Source organism: Podarcis muralis, chromosome 4 (genome assembly GCF_964188315.1).
Source record: "Podarcis muralis chromosome 4, rPodMur119.hap1.1, whole genome shotgun sequence".
NCBI classification, from domain to species: Eukaryota; Metazoa; Chordata; class Lepidosauria; order Squamata; family Lacertidae; genus Podarcis; species Podarcis muralis.
Window position 1 is genome coordinate 60,947,520 of NC_135658.1, and position 20,964 is coordinate 60,968,483.

The 20,964-nt window shown below is 41.9% G+C and overlaps 1 protein-coding gene across 1 annotated transcript in view; it reads left to right on the forward strand.

The window, feature by feature from the left end:
* Positions 1-683: 683 nt before the first annotated feature.
* Positions 684-20,964, forward strand: part of DMD (dystrophin) — a 985,465-nt gene continuing 965,184 nt past the window's right edge. The window contains exon 1 of the mRNA XM_077927390.1: positions 684-839. Within this exon, the coding sequence (XP_077783516.1) occupies positions 767-839 (73 nt within the window). The 5' untranslated portion in view covers positions 684-766. The remainder of the gene's footprint in view (positions 840-20,964) is intronic.

Sequence of the window (20,964 nt, forward strand, 5' to 3'; positions counted from 1 at the left end):
TGAAAGTCCTAAGGCATCCTAACAATAACTCCCACAGAAGGCGCAAAGGCGACTTAAATGCATTTGCTGTCGTGAACATTTAGTTCCATCAGGGCTGAATCCTAACTCGTGGGTGTGAATTCTAGTGAAGATCCTCGAGGGGTGACGGGGCTTCACAGACAGAAAGTAGAATGGAGCGTCAGACGGATTCTCCTTCTGTATATTTAAGCAAACGCTTTTAAGGAAGGGGGAGGGCGGCTGCTGCTGCTGCTGCTGCTGCTGCTGCTAAATCATTCATGTTCCGCCTTTCTTCGCTGGGCAATTTGCTTTCTAATTGCTCCTGTTTGCATTGATCGGGCGCAGGGCGGAAGGGGACTCTCTGGGGTCTCCCAAGTTGGCTGCTGATTTATAGAGAGGCTCCATTCCTTCTCCTCCGCTTTCACCTTGCTTGGCCGGCTCTATTTTTAAGGCAAGCGCCGGCACCTGTTCCCTCGGATCCCAGGAGCGGAGGGTGACAGCTCCCCTCCTGCCAGCGCGCTCTGCCTTGCCTGCTTAGCGGGAGAGTTTCGCCTTTGCGCTCCACGCGGCGCGCCTGGGGAGGTGGCCGTCGCCAGTCTCCTCCCACTGCCTCTTGGCCAGCAGCAAACAGAAGCCGCTCCTTTTAAAACTTTGGTGCGTGCGCGCGTGTTTTCTTGCTTGAAGGAAGTTCCAACATGCGGAGTCGGAGCTGAGCGAGCCCTGCCTTTGCGCGCCTACCCGTTAGGATTTGCCGCTCGTTGCCTTGGCTATGGCTGAATCAGGACACCCCGAGGAAGATTCTGCAGTAGACGAGTTCAATGATATTATCAAGAGTAGATCTGGTAGGATGACGTATTTGACCCTTAAGAAAATATTTTATATAAATATATATTGTTTGGTGTTTTAAAAATCCTCACTTTCCCATGGTTTGGGCACTAGTTTATTCACACAAAGGATAAAGGCTGGCTCCAAAGTTACTGTTGTGGAAGTTTTCTGTCACAACCAGATGTTCTTCTGCCAAGTGAAGGCTGTGCTGTTGTCTACTGTACCAGTGTTGTGTCTACAATAATTTGTGGCAAGCTGTATTCTCTTTATGCTCTGTGGTCAAAAGGCATTTGCACAATTTTACACTGATTTTGTTTGAATTTACTTTATTTCATTTGGAGAGAGATAAATGGCAACACATGTGAGCATACACGCTTTAGACAAGCTAAGAATGAATACTTTGGTTGGATTTCGCTGGGGAAGGCAAGACTTGTGTGCATCTCAAAGGCAACCGGTGATATTGTGTTATAAGGAGATTGCAGGGGAATTGTTTAGCATTTTTATTTTCCTGATTATTTTTTTTAGTGTTCTGTGAAGTCTTGCATCTGCCTTTGAGTATTAACAGAATATTTAAAAGTTATTAAACCCTGAGCATGGGAAAAGAAGACTTGTGCCACACACACCACCCATCCCATGTCCGCCACAGTAGCCTCCAGGTTTTCATTAGCTCGAAAAGTTTGTGGTACTGTTTGTGGTGCCGCTTGTGTAACAGGGAAAAAGTCTGTACTATTGCTGTAAATGGAAGCAGCTGCAATGCTTCTCTACTGGATAAAGTTTCAGTTGCCTAGGCTGCCTCCCTGACTTTATCCCTGGAAAGGAACCAATTCACAGGCAGTGCGAGTATTTATAGTTCATTCAAAATTCACATTTTTTAAAACAAGGGGCAAAACACACGAGTACTGAGGTACTTAATTATGTCTGAAAAGTTATGCACTTGACAAATAGAACAGAAAGTAGATTAATGAGGCTGTCATGCCTCCTCTCTTAGGCATATGCCTGGATTTTATTGGGGGGAGCAGCTTCTCTCATTTCAGATCGAAAGGAATAAAGTCAACTAGCATGTAAGTATATTTAAGATCAGTGGAGCCAAGGAGATAAAATGAAGCCTAAAGGTTGCCAGTCCCAAGCCTAATTTTAACACAATTCTGTATATGGATTAAAAAAAGGCAGCACATACCTGGTGTTTCAATTAAGTCTGGTTACTCACTTATGCATGCAGTAGTAGCATGTCATAGACTGCCTCATGCATGTTGCATATAACACACTGGAAGACCTTGTTGAAATGGTGCTGGCCTTATGAAATGCTGCACAGATAGGGGCTTTTTTGTGCAGCAAGAGTCACATTAGAATAAGGTCAGTGTGTGAAACATTTCCTGGAAGACTTTTCTTGTTAAATTCTGGAGTTACCAAAGCACATCTGGAATGGATTTCTAGTACCATTAACTTCCCCACTAAAAAAAGCTTCAGGTCCCCCTCTCCACCCTACATTACACTACTTAATTCTGCTTTCCTGCTTATATGTCTGATGTGTGTTTACAGTAAAAATTTAGAAGCTGTCTTGAATGCAAACCATTTGCAGTGAAACTATCAAACATCTTTCTTTTTCTGTAGAGTCTATTGGTGATTCCGTCCTAATCTTGGGTTGTTTGCAGTCTACCTGGGAAACTGGGAATGCCACCCACCAGTGATGGCTCCATTCCTTTTACTGATGTTTCATTGGGGTGAAACTTCAAGAGCCCCTGATATTTCCAAAGGCTGCTGGTTTGCAGCTCAAACACCAGATTTGTTCTTTAAGTGGTAAACAAGTCAGAAACTGAAATCTTTCAATATCCTAAATAAACGAGCTCTGAGACTTACAGAATGCCGAGGCTGTGGGATAGTTGATATATTATCATGGGACTCTAGGGTTAGGATCTCCCATCCCATCACTTTTTTTTGCAAAGGCTTTTAAAGCTCCCAACAAGTTGAGAAAAGCCAAAATTCATGAAACTGCAGTCCTGTGCACGTTTAGGAATAACTGAACACAATGAGAGTTGGGGTATGTGCACATTACTGCGCATTCCACATATAGCGTATTCCCATTGCTAGTTTCTGAAGGCGCATACACGCAATGTTAGCCACAGTCCATATTGATCCATTCATTTTTAAAATAAATAATGCTGCCTAGTGCTTTCCCCCCTCAAACCAACATCCACTACAAACAGAAAAACGAAACCATTTCCCCTTCATACTTAAGTCAGGTGTGTACATTTCACATAGCCATCACACATGTGCAGGTGGCAGCTACATGAATTGGAGTTTGAGGGGGTGTGGGTGGTGCTGTGGGTTAAACCACAGAGCCTAGGACTTGCTGATCAGAAGGTCGGCGGTTCGAATCCCTGTGATGGGTTGAGCTCCCGTTGCTCGGTCCCTGCTCCTGCCAACCTAGCAGTTTGAAAGCACATCAGAGTGCAAGGAGATAAATAGGTACTGCTCCGGCGGGAAGGTAAACGGCGTTTCTGTGCGCTGCTCTGGTTCCCCAGAAGCGACTTAGTCATGCTGGCCACATGACCTGGAAGCTGTACGCTGGCTCCCTCAGCCAATAAAGCGAGATGAGTGCCGCAACCCCAGAGTTGGCCACGACTGGACATAACGGTCAGGCGTCCCTTTACCTTTACCTTTAGGGAGCTTGCAGGGAAACCTAAAAGGTCATGTGTAGAGGGTGAAGAATCCCCATGCCCTCTTTTATGTGTACAACACCATGCAAAATAAGGCTTGAAATGGCCACTGATGTATGCATGCCCTTAATTACATAATAATCATGCATAAGATTGGGGTTTGCACCATTTGTAAAAAATATTGTGGCCACTGATAATCATGTGTAGAGTATCTGTAATGAATGGATATGTTTTGAATGATCAATTAAGAATATGCATGTTTTGGGCAAAAGCAGCAGACATTCTGCTGCTGCTGAGTCTCCAATATTGGAGGCTTTAAAAGTATGTGTCATGCTGTAAGTTTTAAACCTGGTAAGTCTTGCATTGGTGTCGGAGCAAGGTTCCAATAAAACTCTCAGCTTTTGCAAACTTTGCTGTTTTGTAATCTGAGCTTCTTAAGTGTATTTCTTTTCTCTTCATCCCTGCTCAGACTTCGCAGCTAGGCTATCTCTTACTGTGAAGAGTGAAAGAGGTCCTAAATCATGGGAGAGGAGTGATGTCTTTTTAAAGTCTCAGAAAGCAGAACTTTTGCTACCAGAAGCTGTGTCACTGCAGGTCGGAAAAGCTGGACAAAGAGAGTGCCATTGATTTCTTTTCCAGCATAGTTCTCTGATCAAGATTGTATTACCTTCTGAGGCAGCCTCTGAGAATATTTGATTTTTAAGGACTAACACATATTGCTGTGGCTACCAAGTGGAAAGGATTACAAAGAGATTCTGTGAAAAGTTGTAGTACTAAGCAGGGATTTTGGCCATTTGACAGAAAGTTAGTTTACTACATCCTGGAAATGTTTTGATTGAAAGCACTTCATGGGGGAGGCGGGTTTGAGTGTGAGAGAGCAGCAGATGGTTTGAAGGACCATTTTCAGGGATTTGTTTTGGAGAAAATGTACTGTTCAATGAGTGACTCATGTTCTCTGCTTTAACATTGCCTGTGGTTAGTTCCACCCTCTTTATTCCCACTTAATAGGAATGTGACACCAGACAGAAGCTGATGTGCAGGAATAGCAGCTGTGGGACAGCTTTATCCTGTGCATGTTTATTTGGAAGCAAATTTCATTGACTTCGCTGCAGAATGCTCTCCCAAAGTGTGTATAAGATTGCAACCTAACAGTTGGTTCACTTTTGTCTTTTGGATACTGAGGTAGTTCCTACGTCACAGTGAACTCAGGGGTGGGGAACCTGTGACTCTCCAGATGTTAGATTCCACTGATAGGAGATTAGTTCACAGCAGAGTGTCACACAGATTCCCACCCCTGTGATAATCCATGGTTTATCTGGAAGAACCATGATAAATCACAGTTTATCAAGCCCTAGAGAGCCTTGGGTGTGCACACTCAGCCTCCCAGTTCCTATTCACGACCCCAAGGATGAAATCGTAATTCTGGTTCCATTAACAATAATTAAGCATTATGTCTGAACCCTAAACTGTGGTCAATCTAAACAGTTGTTTTTTTTCAAAAAGCAGTAATAACCCAGCTTCACGACCCATCTTATTGTTTATCCCTGGCTCTAGTAACACTACTGCCAATACAGATCCTTGGGTACTTCACTGCTTTTCTCCCCAGGGTGTGAGAATCTGCCCTAGATTTTCCCATTCTCAAACCAATTACTAATCCAAGGATCTGTCCTCTTATCCCTTGGCAGCTACTCAGGAACCCTTTTTGGAAACCTAAGTATGTCTACAAAGTCCCTCTTATCTCATGCTTTTTGGCTCTCAGAAAAGAATTTTAAGAGTTCTCCACTGTATGCCATTCAGACTTCATGATTGTCAATTAGTCCTAAAAACACCATCTTTTGTCACCTTTAATTGATTCCGTTCTTCTTATGTGTTCCCTTAAAAAATGCAATTCAGGTGTAAGGATCTCTCCAAAGTTCTCGTTCAGCTTAGTTTTCTTTAATTTTCCTATCCTTTTACAGCTTTGTCTGTGCATTTTCAGTACTAAGCAAGTTGCTTGACATGAGTGGGACTTACTTCTGAGTATGTATGCATGGCCTTGTACTGTTGATTTTTATTATAAACATGTTGTTTGAATGATTTTTCCACTGAGTATGTATTTAGTAAAGTGAGGGTTGATGATACCCATTTTTCCAGCATTTCCTCATTTTCTAGCTGCCCCTATCCTGCAGTTCCTGGGCTGCTGTTGGCTATCCTGAATTGTACTCTGGATTGTTGAGTCTTGGGGTCACTACAGGTGACAGTAAATAGGTGGTTTAATATTACAATGAGTAGTGTAATACACAGAAACCCTTTGTGATACATATTTACAAGGAATTTCATAGGAAACAATGTAAATATAAGCCCTTTTGAGACAGCCTTTGCTGGCTGGAGCTAATGGGAGTTGTATTTTATTTTTTTATTTTTTTAAATTTGTATACCTCCTTTCATGGCCTCTTTGTGATAGTTGGTGTACCAGTACTAATAAACAGGTTGTGTGTGTTGTGATCTTGGTGATAACACTGGTGCATCTTGGTTGACTTTTATATGACTTTATTTCTCTGGGGTTTCCCCCCCTGAAAGCCTTTCTCCACACTAGGGTAGATGTCAGTGGGAATGACTGTTGTACTTCTGTAACTATAGTCTAATAAAAAGAACCCAAAAGCACATAAAATGTTTCTTTACACTTTTCCTTTGGGTATTGGTACAAAGCATAGCCACAATGTGAATATTTATTTTGAAGTCAAAAGAGTCTGGAAAGCAGCTTTAGATATTATGTTGCATCTGGAATAACTCAGCTGGAGGTCTTGCTAACGGGCCAAGAATAGGCATTTAACAGTTGTCTAAACAGAACTTGGCTGGCTTCATTTGCATCACACTTTTTTTTCTCTTTACCTTTAATACAATTGCTGCTACCCCTGCTCCCCCCCCCCATACTAACTACTGTTGTGTTGGAAGTAAGTTGTGTTATAGTTTTTTGAGATTTACTGTCAGTTACCAGTTCGTTGCATTGCAGCCATCGTCTGCATGGACAAAAGTCTGTGGTCTGGTTTTAAGATTCAATTCTGGGCTTGCAAAACCCATAGGTTAGCAACTGGGGATGAGTGTCTTTGGACCACACACTCCCCTTCCTCATCTTCTCCCTTTCTCAGTGCTTACATCCTGCTTTAATTAAACCACAGTTAGCCATTAATTCAGAAACAAGGAATTGTAGTTTAATCTCAGTTTACTTCCCCAGCTGCCTCTTAAGGTCTACCAGAGGATCATCTTGCCTTAAGGGTGGGGAGAGAGAGATCTAACTTTCCAAAAGCTTCCCCTCCTCTTTGCAGCTTATCTTTGCTGTTTTGTTATATGGTTCTAATTAATTGCTTATGGTAAACTAGGCTGTGAGGCTACCTTGAAAAAAGGTATATAAATATTTTAAGTAAATAAACCAGGGAACATAAACCTCAGCTTGAAGTTGGTTTAATTTCCTGGTTGGTTTGCTGTTGTTGGCACCTGTTTGTCTCAGGAGACAAGGGAGGAGTGTGCAAGTTGAAGTCATACTCCTTGAGAGTTACAGTGCCTGCTGTGGCTGTAGAAACCAATATGGGAGAGACATGTTTTGTTGCAGCTGGGGCAGATGAAGGCATCTAGTTGTGCTGCTGCAGATACACCATGGTGTTCCTCCTCTCAGCAGTCATTCCTCCTCTGGGTGCTGTGGATACACGGCCTGACAGTCTGTCTCCAGGCACTGCAGTCATCTGCAAGGGATTCCCACACAGCAGGGTTGATGTTGCCAGCCTTCATGTCTCATTTGCAGACAAATTTGTACTGCAGAGTTGGTCTGCCAGTGGACCTGGTGCCTGAAGCCAGCCCCCCTTAGAGCATGTGCTTGGGGATCCTGTCATCTTCCCTTCTGTGGACATAACCGAGTCAGGCTAGATGTTGCTGTAAACTGACATTAAACAACAGTTCCCCATGTCCAACATAGTGGCTAAGTGTGACATACTTATTAAACAATGATGTAAGCACTGTGGGAGGGATGACGGGAGGAATGAGAAGACAGTGGAGGTGAAGAGTAAGCAAACACTCCTATTGGTTGTTCCCAGTTGTTAAAATTTGGGTTAAGGAATCCCATGGTAGCACACTCTTCTGATGTAACATGCTGGTGTTTAAATGCCGTTAGAATTCAACCCCACCCCCATACTGAAAATACTTTCATGTCCCATTTTAGGTAACCATCCCTTTGCTTACATACAGTGGCTTTTGGGTTGCATCCTTAATCAGTGAGATAAGATACGGGGTTCAGAGAAGCACACATGCTTAGATTTCAGTTGCCCTTGAATGTAGAGTCAGCACATAAAACAGTTATTCTCCAGTGTTTTGAAGCCTCTAATATGTGTTTGTTTTCTTTCAGCCTGTGAATCCTCAAAGCTATAACTAGGAAATTTCCATTTGTGCACAGAAAGATGCACTTTTAAATCTTTACTGGCATAGTTTTGTTATATGATCTTTAACTTGCACTACTTGCTATGTCGGAAGTAATGGGATTCGAAAATCTCCTTTCTTTTTTCACTACTAAAATGCATTTTTCATCAGTCCTTACTAGGTTCATGTGTGGGCATTAGGTTGAATTCACTTGTCACTGCCCCAAACTACCCACCCTAGTTGCCTGTCGATATTACAGTAAATTTCTTATATTTGGCCCCATCTGCACTAAACAATAAAAGTGCTATTACACCAGTTTAAACAGTCATGGTTACAATTCCTGGAGTTCCCTGGCAAGAAGTTGATTGGTTGTTAAATCATTCCAGGGATCAGAGGTCTGTGAGGGGGATCACAGAATGGAAGTGCCCACCTGCATTAAAATAGTATCATTCCATTTTAAACAGTTGTGGCTTCCTCACAAGAACCCCCCAAAAAGTATTTTTTAAAGGTGCTGAGCCCCGTAGTCTGCTCCAGTCTTTGCATTCGGTCAAGCAGAGTACTGTCCTGGTTTTACACATTTTAGTGGGCACTAGACTTTAACACTGATTTATAGATATACTGTTGTCTTAGTGGGGCTTTGGGAAGTGAGCACAGAAGAAAGTCCAAATATGCTATAGCTTTTTTTGGCAGCTATAGATCTCCTGCATTTATCTCAGCTTGCAGAGAAAACTGAGGTCCTAAATCATAATACACCACTGGTTACATCAACTTTTTGGGGGGGGGGTCTGTTATCACATGTTGCATTTGGATATTTGTGCCTATGCTAAGTGGATATAATTTTGGCTGTTGCATTGATTATCTTTACAACCTTATATTGCTGTAAGTATCAAAAACATATTGGAGGTTAACTGAAAGGGACCAGTTGAAATGTATCTTAGCATGCCAAGGAAACCTCAGAGCAATTCACAGTTTAATGGTAAGAATCTGTTTGCAAATAGCTGTTACTAATCTCAGACAAAAGGCAGTTGTCAAAAACAGGTGCCAGATGATGGCATATAAACCACTAATGGTCAAAAATATGAATCATGCAATGTTTCATGTATCACTGGCTTGGCATCTAATTTTTTTAGCTAGTTATCTTGACTTATTCTTGGTGGGTCTCCATGCAGTTGGCAGACCAACCTAGGCATGGCAAAGATCTGTAATAAGACCCATGAGTAAAGGCATTCAAACAAGTCGGTACAGTATGTACACCATCCTATCTTGTTGTCCAAGAACGTTAAAGCCAATATATTCAAAGCATTTGTGGCCTACTTTGAAGAGGTATTTTAATTTATATTTCTCTGAAAGCTCCACCACCTACACTGTACTCCCTGTACTCCCAAAGGAATGCTACTGTACTCCCAAAGGAATGCTACTCCATCTGAAATCTGGATCACCTTCAAAAAGTACTTCCATGAAAAGGAGAAGGGAGTGGCTTAGGCACTGATGAATCAAGATTAGAATTCCATGAGGAAAACTTATTCAGAGGTGAAGACTGTTTTCTGAAATTGGGGTGGGAATGCACTTCTTTTCTGAAAGTGCACAAGCCAAGTTTCAGAACCTAATGGATAAGCTGAAAATCAGAGGAGATTGGAATGAGGGCTTGTCTTGTCACTTTTTATAGGAAGAGGTTCCACAGCATGACAAGGCTATATTACTCCCTTAAATGTTCTTTAAATGGAAGCTGAGCACCAGAAATGCAAGACCACAAATAGAACAACTTCTTTTCCCTTATAGAGGCTTTGGACCTTTTGACAGGGAAGTTGTGTAAGAGTTAATTATTCTCAGCACACAACTATCATCTTAGGGTAATCTTCAGCTGTTGAATTCCTCTAATGTAGACTTTTAACCACAAAGACTATGAAAGGATTCACTCCAGTAATGGCAAGGGACTTCAGTGACCAGATTGTTATTCTTGTTTTGCTGTAATCACCATGCAGCTAATAAAAGGTTAAATGTAGATTCTGGTAGACCTTGCCACGAACTAAGCACACACACGCACCCCATACATGCACATAGGGCTGAAAGGCAGGAGGAGATAGGGAATCTCATCCCTTATATAAAGATCAAGGGAGTGTATATTCAGACACCTGTTTGAGAATTTAGCTCTTTGTTTTGCAGAAGTTCCAAAAGACTGTATCCTTGTGCATTGATTTTGACTCTTACCTAGAAGTCTTTGGAGGATGTGGTCCCATAGTGGACAGACTGAACTGGAAGCACCAGTGACAACAGACACTTGTGAATAAACTCCCAACTCCCTTATGAACTGACCCAGACCCTATGATCATCATCTGAGGCTCTTCTTCATGAGAATTACAGAGGGTGGCAACATGAGAACGGACCTTTCCTGCTGTGGGTTCCTGTTGTTTATGTATTTATTTGATAAGTTTACATACCACCCTTCATCCACAGATCACAGCCACAGATCACAGCACATTTCACAACATAAAAATACAAAATGAGAACACAAAATACATAATAAAACAAAAACAAACCAATACCCCCCCCCAAAAAAAAAAAAACACATTTGTGGAATGCTCTCCCCAGGGATGTTTACCTGGTGCCTTCATTATATATCTTTAGGCGCCAGGAGAAAATATTTCTCTTTTCCAGGCCTTTGGCTGATTAAACATTCTATGGCCTTCTAAATTTATTTTTGGGGGGGGGGGGGTATTGGTTTTATTTTTTATGTCTTTTGTGTTCTTATTTTGTATTTCTATGTTGTGAACTGCCCTGTGATCTTCAAATGAATATTGTAGTGGTATACAAATTTAATAAATAATAATAATAACCTCCCTTACCCAGAATTGGGAGCTGTAAACAAGACCTTTTTTGTTAGCTAGCACTAAAGGTGAAAGGATTTGATGGGGTCTGCCCTCACATCACGACATTATGAAAATAGGTATGTCTTGGGAATCTGTATAAAACATGGCAAAACAAAACATAACAAAACTCTTTTTCCCCATGAATTACATTCACTCAGGAGTTTAGATCTGTTTTCTTTCTTTTGAAGGCAGGACAGATCAACTAAAATAGCTTTGAGGTAAACTTGCTATTAAGAGACCAGGTAGCCTGCTGTTGAACAATCTGCATTTCCATGACCTGTCATTTTCTGTATGATGTTTCCTTGACAACATACATTGAGCTCTAAATGTTACCCGCTCTTCATACATAAATCAAATGAGAGGTTATAGTACATGTTGCTAAATAAAACTTGGAATATAATCTGACAGTGGTCAGAAGCTGCCTTTTTCTACTGAATAGCCTGCAGACTATTTCCTGGGTTCTCAGTGGCTTAAAAACTTTCATTGCACAAAATCTTGTGTCAACTCTCTAGAGATCACAAACATAAAAACAAAGCAAAATGTCAACAGTTGAAAGTAACTGGAAGGTTTTACTCCAGTCTCGTATTATTGAGCAGCAGCTCTTTATATGCATACCAGCACCTCTGTCCAAAGTTGCAGTGAGAGCAAGAGAGAGTGGAAGTGTGGAGTTCAAAGAGTAAACTGAACTGAAATAATTTATTTGACCTGCATTGCTCCCCTCCCCTCCTAAAATGCTTAACAAGAAAACAAATATAACATATCCCATAGTCAGCTGGAAGAGCTATAGAAACATGAGCTATTCCATCTATTGACACTCCCCACCATGGCGAAAGTAAGGCTTTAGTATGAGTTGGGCTAGAAAGAACAAGGAGTGGAGGGATCAGGCCAACTGTTGAACAGGAGTGGAAGAGTGCAAGCTGGAAGGGTAATTATGGTCGAGGTCTCTTGCATTAACACTAGAAGAAGATTTCCAGACTTCCATTCTCACAGTGCCATCCAGATGCATGTGGGAAACCCGCAAGTAGGATTCAAGCCCAAGAACACTCTCCCTTCCTGTGGTTTCCAGCAACTCGTATTCACACGCGTTATTACTTTGAATTGTGGAGGCAGAGCATAGCCATCATAGTAGCCTTCAGTAGCCCTTTTCCACTGCTGAATTCCTCAAACATTTGTTGCTAGTTTACAATAGTTCCTAGCTTTGTTCCATCAAACAAGGAACAACGCAATTGTCGCAAAGTGTCCTGAGAAGAAAAAGTTGCCTTCCTAAATTGCCCTTTTCTTTCTTTTTTTGGTGCGGGGGGGGGGGGGAGCTATATAGCCTTGTCCTATAACAACCAGTTTAGGAAATGTGTGAATGTTGGAGCTACTTCTCACCTGCCACTCAGGAATCTTAGAGTTGGAAGGGACCCAAGGGTCATCTAGTCCCAACCCCCTGCAATGCAGGAATCTCAACTAAAGCATCCTTGACAGATGGCCATCCAACCTCTGCTTAAGAACCTCCAAGGAAGGAGAGTCTACCACCTCTCGTGGGAGTCTGTTCCACTGCCAAAGAGCTCTTACTGTCAGAAAGTTTTTCCAGATGTTTAGTCAGAATCACCTTTCTTGCAACTTTAGTACCCTTGGATGCAGTTTATTAGGCCCTGGTAATTTGAATTCATTCAAAGTAGCTAGGTGTTTTTTTAAAAAAAACAACAACCTTTTAATCTGCTACCCTTCATAGGCCCCAGGGTGACCATTTTTCATACTGTATTTGAAGGACTGCACAGTCCATCCCCCACTTAAAGATGGGAGAGCAGGGGCATTGAAGTTGCCCACCAACAATTAGCACTGGGACAAGTCACCTGGAGCTTCCCTACTATAGTGATATGTACTGTAATTCTATTAAATAATGGCAATTGTTTATATATATCTCTCTTTGGCAATGCACCCTCCCCCCCCTTCTATTGGCCCCACAGAAGCATGGTAGGCTCCTCATGATGGGTTTCAAATAGGCCTGAAGACCTTTAGATCCAAGTATGTCTAAAGACCTGGTTGCTTACACCTGCTTTCAATTGAATAGCAGTGTTAGTCTTTGGTTTTTATATTGGATTTCCCCCATTGCTGCTGTTTTTACTGCAGCCTTTGAACTTCATTGTGTTTATGGGATTTGTATTATGAATTTTGTATTTCATTGTAAAGTGACTTTTAATGGTAATTTCATGCTTTGAATTGCCTCAAGAGATCTGTTTCAACCTTGAAAAGTGTGTGTTTGTGTGTGTGTAAAATATATATATATATATATATATATATATATATATATATATATATATAGCCTTGAACCAATATGGAAATGTCAGTTTTGCAGTACTTTTGAGTTTCCAAATAGAGCCAGTGAGAATGAATAAAAAAACAGAGTTGGGCTAAATATTTCACCAGTGTGGCCAGGGAGAATGGCAGTTATAGTCCAACAACAAGAGGAGGGCCACAGGTTAGCTACCCCTGTGGTAGAAAAATACAGAGGCGGCTCTGCCACTGGGCAAGCTGAAGCAGCTGCCTCAGTTGGCAGAAGCCCCCAAGGCAGCAGCCTTATGGGCGCCCAAACACCTCTCCAGAAGTTGCACTGGTGTCAGCTGAAATCAGCTGGTATCAGTCCTGAAATTGGCACTGGTGCCAGCACCACTTCTCCACCAGTGGCAGAAGTAGAAGAGCAGGCAGAGAAGAGCTGGTGGCAACAGATATGGTGGTGGCAGCGGGCGTGACAGGGCAGGGAAAGGCAGCCATTCTCATTTTGCCTCAAGTGGCGAAACAGGAAGCACTGTCCCTGGATATGCAGTGAATGGCAGGCAGCATCTCAGAGGTTAAGAACTGTTGCTATAAAACCCATTTTAGTCATAGGTCATTGGGGATTGTGGGTGGGTGGGTATCTGTGCAAAGCAAGGAGGCCAATTGACAAGTAACTCCATTGCCGTATCACAACCATTATGAATTCCTTGCCAAAATGGATTGTAAGGTATATACCTCTCTAGAAACTTTGTTTTTCATAGAGAGCAAGAAATATGGAGTTTGCTATACCAACATCTGGATGAGTCTGAGAAGACACCCAGCAGAAAAGTATCAGTCGGCATGAGGGATAGGAGCAGAACAGGGCAAGGCCAGGAAGATATGAGCTCTGTTTTGCTTTGTGCACACATCACGAAAGAGACTTCCTCTCTTTCTGGGTTCTGCAGTTTGGACTGAACTGTGTGCACTGTTCAACAGCAGAAAATACATCTATAATGAGGTTCACCATCATGTTCTCTTCCCCCCTCGCCCAGTTTCACCTGAACACATTATCTGGTCAGGAAAGGGTCATGATTTTTCTCTTCCAAAGGCACTTCTACCAGAGTTCCTTTCTGTGCCATGTTGAATTTTTTCCCCCCCAAATGAATTATATGTGAAAGTCTGGTGGGTAAAATAGGGTAATTGTGTGGCTTTGGGACTGCATTTATAATTTGTAATTCATTTTATCTAAAAGCTAGCTTCCATTAGGTTGATTTCACAAGTGGCGAAAATATTATCAGGTTCTAGCACGATTAAACTTGCTCCAGGAAATTTTCCTTCTCTCCCCTTCCAGCCTTGCAAGCTGGGTCCTGCACAGCTGGTCCTCTTTCCTCCCTCTTGCCACACTGCCTGGAATGGCTCTGGAGCTCAAGCCTTTCTAGGAAATGGAGGTGGAAGGAATGGTCATAGGGAGGCACATGCAAGAGTGAGGCAGTGGAAGTCCCCTCTTTTAAAGGTTTTAAAAACTCAAGTAACTTCAGCCATCTGTAGCCCTCCAGATGTTGTCCTCTGGCTCCCAGCAGCTCCATCCAGCCTGACCAACAGTGAGGGAGTTGTGGTACCACAATACTTGGAGGGTCACACCAATTCCCCATCCCTGATGTGTCTGAGAATCATTCAGTGGATATGTGGGTTATAAAACTTCTAAAGAAAGAATTGACTTTTCCTGCCACTGTGAGGAAAGAAGATTTCTTTGTAAATATGATCTCCTCATTTAAATGAAAAGCATGTGTTCAAGTACTGATCTAAAGCCATTTCCCTCTGAGGAGTTTAGCTTGCATGTGGTCCTCCATTTACTATCCAGACAGCTTGGAATGGCAGGCTCGACATCTGTAGTTCTGGAGACTGGATGTGGCATTTGAGCACTCTGAATTCCCAAAAATCTAGACGAAGGGGTTACCTTGTTGGCAGTGTGCATTTTGGCAATAGGTTGGGCTGTGCAACATGTACCGTACTCTTGCTTCCTGGGGAGTAGAATATACTTGCCTTTCCCCTGGATATTTCCCACACATCCTTTTACACACACTCTAGCTCAGCTGAAACAGCAGGCAGGATGTGCCCTAGATTACATTATTGATATAAAAGTGCATTATAGGATTGAATTATGTTCCAGGAAAGAGCAGCATCTGCTTACTGAAAGTATTGGTTGCAGTGCAACTTTTAAAGTGCAGGTTTTGTGGTTTTGTACTTCAAGAATGCTTACCTCTTTAAAATAATTGTAACTTTTGATTCCCCCGCTTTCTTAAGCAAATATTATATATCAGAAATTTCTATAGTTCATTATCAATCATGAAATATTTTGCCACTTGTCTTAATTCAGTCAGTAAGGGACATGAGATATCCCAGTTTAAAACATGTTGAAAGTGGGCACTGTTTGGTGTGCTTAGTGCTCCCACTGCTAAAGCTGCTGTAACTTAGTGATGCCGCTGAAACTAGTAATTGGTGAGTTTCGAGGTGGAATCTGATACGTTTTTAAATGATCAGATGTGTTCCGAGCCTGATTGTCTCTCTGCCGAACTATTATATTCTCATAATCCAATATGATCTTGATTTATGGGTTAATTTGTAGCTTGTGTGCATGATGCAGCATGCTTAAGCATAAATCACTGCCTTCTTAGCACAATTTCAGATGGTGATTGCTATAAGCCGTTACTAGATGAAGAGATATTGGCCCATTTTCACAGTGTAACCCTTCCTCTACAGATCTACTAAGAAGCAAGACCCTTTGCGTTCAATGGAACTTACTTACAAGTAACTGTAAATAGCAAGGATCCACCACAACACTTCCTGTGCTGCTGCTTCCTCCTCCTGTGCTGATTGCAGGCTTAGGAAGCACCCCCCCCCAAAAAAAAAATGCCTGATGTAAACACACAAAAACAGCCAATTGGAGTGAATTTTAGTGGTGCATCACATTGTGATATATGTCATAATTGTAGAATATGCAAAACATGGTCCAAGGTCCTGTTGTTAAATGTGCATGTGCAAAAATTGAATATAGTTATGGGATCTTGGGAAATGGCAAATGTTCAGCCAAAATGTTGGCAAATTATGATTCTAATGCAGCAAGTTCACCTGTCCCTAGTTGTAACATGTTCTGGATATGTTTGAAACCTTTGAGAAATCTCCTGCTGGCCTTCAGAAAAGACCCCAAAATGATGCTCTCCATGTATCACCCTTTATTTTAAACTATCTTGCTAGGAGGGAAAGTAAGTAGCAATTACTTTTGCATGCTCCTAGAGCTTTCTGTATGGAACATAGCTGGAAAAAGCCTGAGCCTTCAGTGACAATGTTGAATCAGGTCGGCTTTTGTACGCGGAATTGGAGGTGGCACCATCTCCACAGCCAGCATAACATTTCAGGTTGGCCTTGATGTGGCTTCATTTTATTATGTAAACTTTTCTGAAGTTGTGAGCCACTTTGAATATGATATACCATGGAAAATCAGTATTTAATGAACCAAAGATGGGGGGGGGGGTGAGGGCATTCCATAACTGGGGTGGCACCATTGTAAATTGCACACGGAAATCACCAAACTGCATTCCCACCCTTAAATAGCTGTGTGAACTGAGCCCATGAAGATTTGCCCAGCATGACAAAAGACAATAAGCTCTGGCAGAATGTCATTCAAGTAAATGGAACATCTCTAGTGTCGATGGCTTAGGCTCAATTTAAGAGTATACAGGCAGGCAAGTAGAGATTATGGTGCATGTGCATTGCATTGTATTTAAATCAGGCTCTTGGCTACTCTGCATGTACTGAGCATGCCAGGAATCCATTCTCTGAATAATAATAATGCATAATGGGCTAGTGTGCTTATACTGTGTGCACAGCAGCTGATGATCTGATTTAAAGAAGATGTCAAACAATAGTTTGTGGAAGCTCTTGGCAGGCTGCCCTGACAGAGGGTGGCAGGTAATGGCTTTTGAATGCTCCTGGTCTTCCCAAGTTCTGAAAGCAGCAGTCTCTGCCACCTCCAGGGGCACACACCAAGGAAGGGTCTGGCCTAAATATTTGTATTTATTAAAATATTTCTAACCTATCCTGTATCAGTTGATCTCATGGCAGAATGCATTTCATATAAAATAGCAATTCAGCATATATAGTACACAACAAAGCCATAATAGGTCAGACACAAACCATAAAACTACAGAGCAGATCACAGCACTGAGCTGCTGTATTGCTGGAATGAAGCTATACAGTGGTACCGCGGGTCACATACGCTTCAGGTTACAGACGCTTTAGGTTACAGACTCCGCTAACCAAGAAATAATAACTCAGGTTAAGAACTTTGCTTCAGGATGAGAACAGAAATCGGGTTCCGGTGGTGCGGTGGCAGCAGGAGGACCCATTAGCTAAAGTGGTGCTTCAGGTTAAGAACAGTTTCAGGTTAAGAATGGACCTCCGGAATGAATTAAGTTCTTAACCCGAAGTACCGCTGTAGCTGGATCCAGCTAGGCCTCAGAGAGGAAAGCAATCTGCAACTGTGGTGCCAAAGCAGAGAAGGCCCTCTTCTGTGTTCCCAAATGGAGGATATGGAGGAAAGCCTCCCTGCCAGATCTTAAGGCTTGGGCATGATGATAGTGGGAGAGGTATCTAGTATCTAGATACCTCAAGTATCTAGGCCCAAGCTGTTTGGAGCTTTTATAAACCATTATACGGGTAGTGCTGTGGTATAAACCACTGACCCTAGGGCTTGCCGATCGGAAGGTCAGCAGTTTGAATCCCTACAGCGGGGTGAGCTCCTATTGCTCAGTCCCAGCTCCTGCCAACCTAGCAGTTCAAAAGCACACCAAAAAGTGCAAGTAGATTAATAGGCACCACTCTGGTGGGAAGGTAAATGGCACTTCCATGCACTACTCTGGTTTTGCCAGAAGTGACTTAGTCATGCTGGCCACATGACCTGGAAAAACTGTCTGCGGACAAATGTCGGCTCCCTCAGCCAGTAAAGCGAGATGAGCACCGCAACCCCAGAGTCATTCATGATTGGGCTTACCTGTTAGGGGTCCTTTACCTTTACCTTTTTTTACTAATACCTTGAAATCAGACTAGAAGTGACATGCTAGCCAGTGCAGTTCCTATAGAACTGATATTGTATTGCTCCTTTAGGTTGTTCCACTAAGTAACCTTACTGCCATGTTCCGCATTAACTGACGCTTCCACATCCTCACCAAGAGCAGCCCCACATTGGGTGTGTTACAAAGCCAATCAAGAGCTCACTAAACATGGACCACTGTGACAAGGTTATCCCTGTGCAAGAATTGTCATAGCTGATAGGCCTGCCAAAGCTGGGCAAGAGCCACCACGGCCACCTGAGCCTCCAGTGACAACACTGGATCTAAGAATACACCCACATTCTCCTTTAGAAGAAGCGTGGCCCAAGACAGCATCTTGGTGCAGTCTGTTTATTGGCCCTCCTCCATCCCTCATCCAGCTATGCTGCTGCTACAACCTAGCAAGAGGGGACAGCTAGTGTGTCAAACATTCGGGCATCAGTACCAAACCCTTCTGGAGTGACTAATGGCTTTCCAATTGATGTTGATCTCAAGTGTGTGCAGAGCTGCATGGATAAGTTCTCCTGGGCCATTCAAATCTGACATCAAATTGCATCTTTAGGTCCTGTAGATTCCTACAAGAAAAAGAAACAAAAAGCTGGCTCTCACAGCATGGTCTCCATCTCTAAGCTTGTACACTACACAAAGAAGGAAAAGGCTTCCAGCTAGTCATGCTGTTGCACTGCAGAATAATTACTATGCTCAAATTCAGCACAATAATATTAGGCTCCCTTTGCTGTGTGCCTCGCATTTATGGAAAATCCCATGTATACATGTGTAATGCACATGCACTGGATTCAAAAGGAAACCCCATGTGTACATGTATAATGCACATGCACTGGATTCAAAAGAAGCCTGCATTGCACATTGATGAAATGATTTAACTGCTTCACCTGATGATTTAACTGCTTCCCTTTGGGACGTGGAGTGTCAAATTATGAAACTCAGAGATCTAACAAGCGTCCTTTATTTTGCTCTCTTCTTACGATTGACATAGTGTACCCAAGTGTTCATGCCACTGACTATTTAGGAACTTGGGGGGGGGGTGTTTATGTTTTTCTGTGTGCATGAATCTTAAAATTGATTTCAAAAATATCACCATTCTATGCAGTCTTGAAAGATAACAAGAGGAAATAATTCATTTTGTAATGGTTTATACACTGTACAAAATAGAACTGTGGGATGTCCTGTACACTTTGTATTTATCAGAAAAGTTTTTTTTTTTGTAGTAGAGCAAAATTACTTCCCCCCCCCCCATATAATGTTAATAGTCAGCTGTTGTTTATCCACAGTCTTATGATTGTCTGGCATTAAATAGGATCAGATGATTCTCTGCAACACAGAGGATTTAGTTTATTTTGTCCATTTGGTTATCTGAATATAAATGGATCTTTAGTACATGAATTCATATTTATGCTGTATTCCTCATGTACTCAAAAATCTTTGGAGATAGGAAGGTTTATTTTTGTTGTTTAATGAAGGTTTATTTTTTTTTAAAGTCTGTATATAAAAGTGCACATACCAACAAAGTTGAGAGATGCCTTCATTAGGAAACCTATGTTTTGTGTACCTTTAAGATTTGGGGAGGGGGAATGTGAATCCCTGTGACCCACGTGTGTGGGTTAAATAATAAAAAGAATCGGCTGGGTGCCTGGATTCAAAATGTGGAACTAAACATACTCTCCAACAAGAGAGAGCCCTCAGCAGCAGAGTTTAAACTCACAAAAGTAAAGCAGCAGTATAGTGTTAGGTCTGGGGAACATTAATGGTATATATACTGGGTTTGTTGGCTTCCCTTAAAACTGGTTCATATGTGAGTTTGAAAATCAAGTCTTATTAGGTGAATCCCATCCTTGAATGAATCAATTTATTTCGGTCACTGACCAGAGTGGAATCCCACCCTTAGTTCTTTTGGTGGGGAAAGGGACAAAAGTTGCATTTCAAAACAACACAGAGACATCATTGAAAATGGAATTGGCTGAGGCTAGTATTTTGCTGATTTAGTAAGACAACAGAAGAGATAGCCCAGCATAGCATTATACACACTGTGGTTTTAATAACACTCTCTGGAAAACATTAGAAAAATAAAGAAGCAAATCTATAGATCTGGAAAGTTTTCTGGTAACTATTTTCACAACCAGTTTAAATATTTAATGCTGGCTTAAAAGCTTTCTTACTTCAAAGATCAGCTTCATTAAATATCTACTTAAGAAAGAGGACTCTGTCAATAGGCTAACAAGAGAAAAAGAGGCTTGCCTTAAAAGCATGGAATTATCATAGCAAGCAGATAATAGATACATAAAGTTTCTCCAGAGCTAATGGATTTATGGACTACTTGGTCTTTGCCAAAATAGCTTTTAGGTTGCTTCTCTTGCTCACTAATTTTGCAGACAATTGCAATAAGTCTCTTGCAAGGGCTTTATAATACAGAAAAAACTTTGTGGCACCAGACTAGTTTTTTGGAAATGTCAACAACTGTTGCTCATTTATTGCAAGATTACCCCCCCCCCCCCATTTTCAGTTTACCTGCCTGTCCTAGATCTCTCTTCCATGATGATCTGTCTGCTGGACTCTGCACAGATTTGGGTGGAATGTGGTTACCAACTGACCTCAGGCATAAAGCAAGTCAAACCAGCTAATTCCTCCTAACCAGCCTTTAGTAAGTGCAGCCTTATAGTTAGCCATAGAGGAGGTGTTAGGTTTGCTTCATTCAAATAAGCAACAATGAGGTTTCTTTTTCTTCTCTGGAAAGTGCAACTCTACATATTAGTTATGAAAACCAACCAGAAAGACCTCCCACTTGTGTCTTGAGAATTCACAATGGGTGTGTGTTTTTATTTTTATTTTTATTATTATTAGCTTTACTTTATCACAAACATGCAT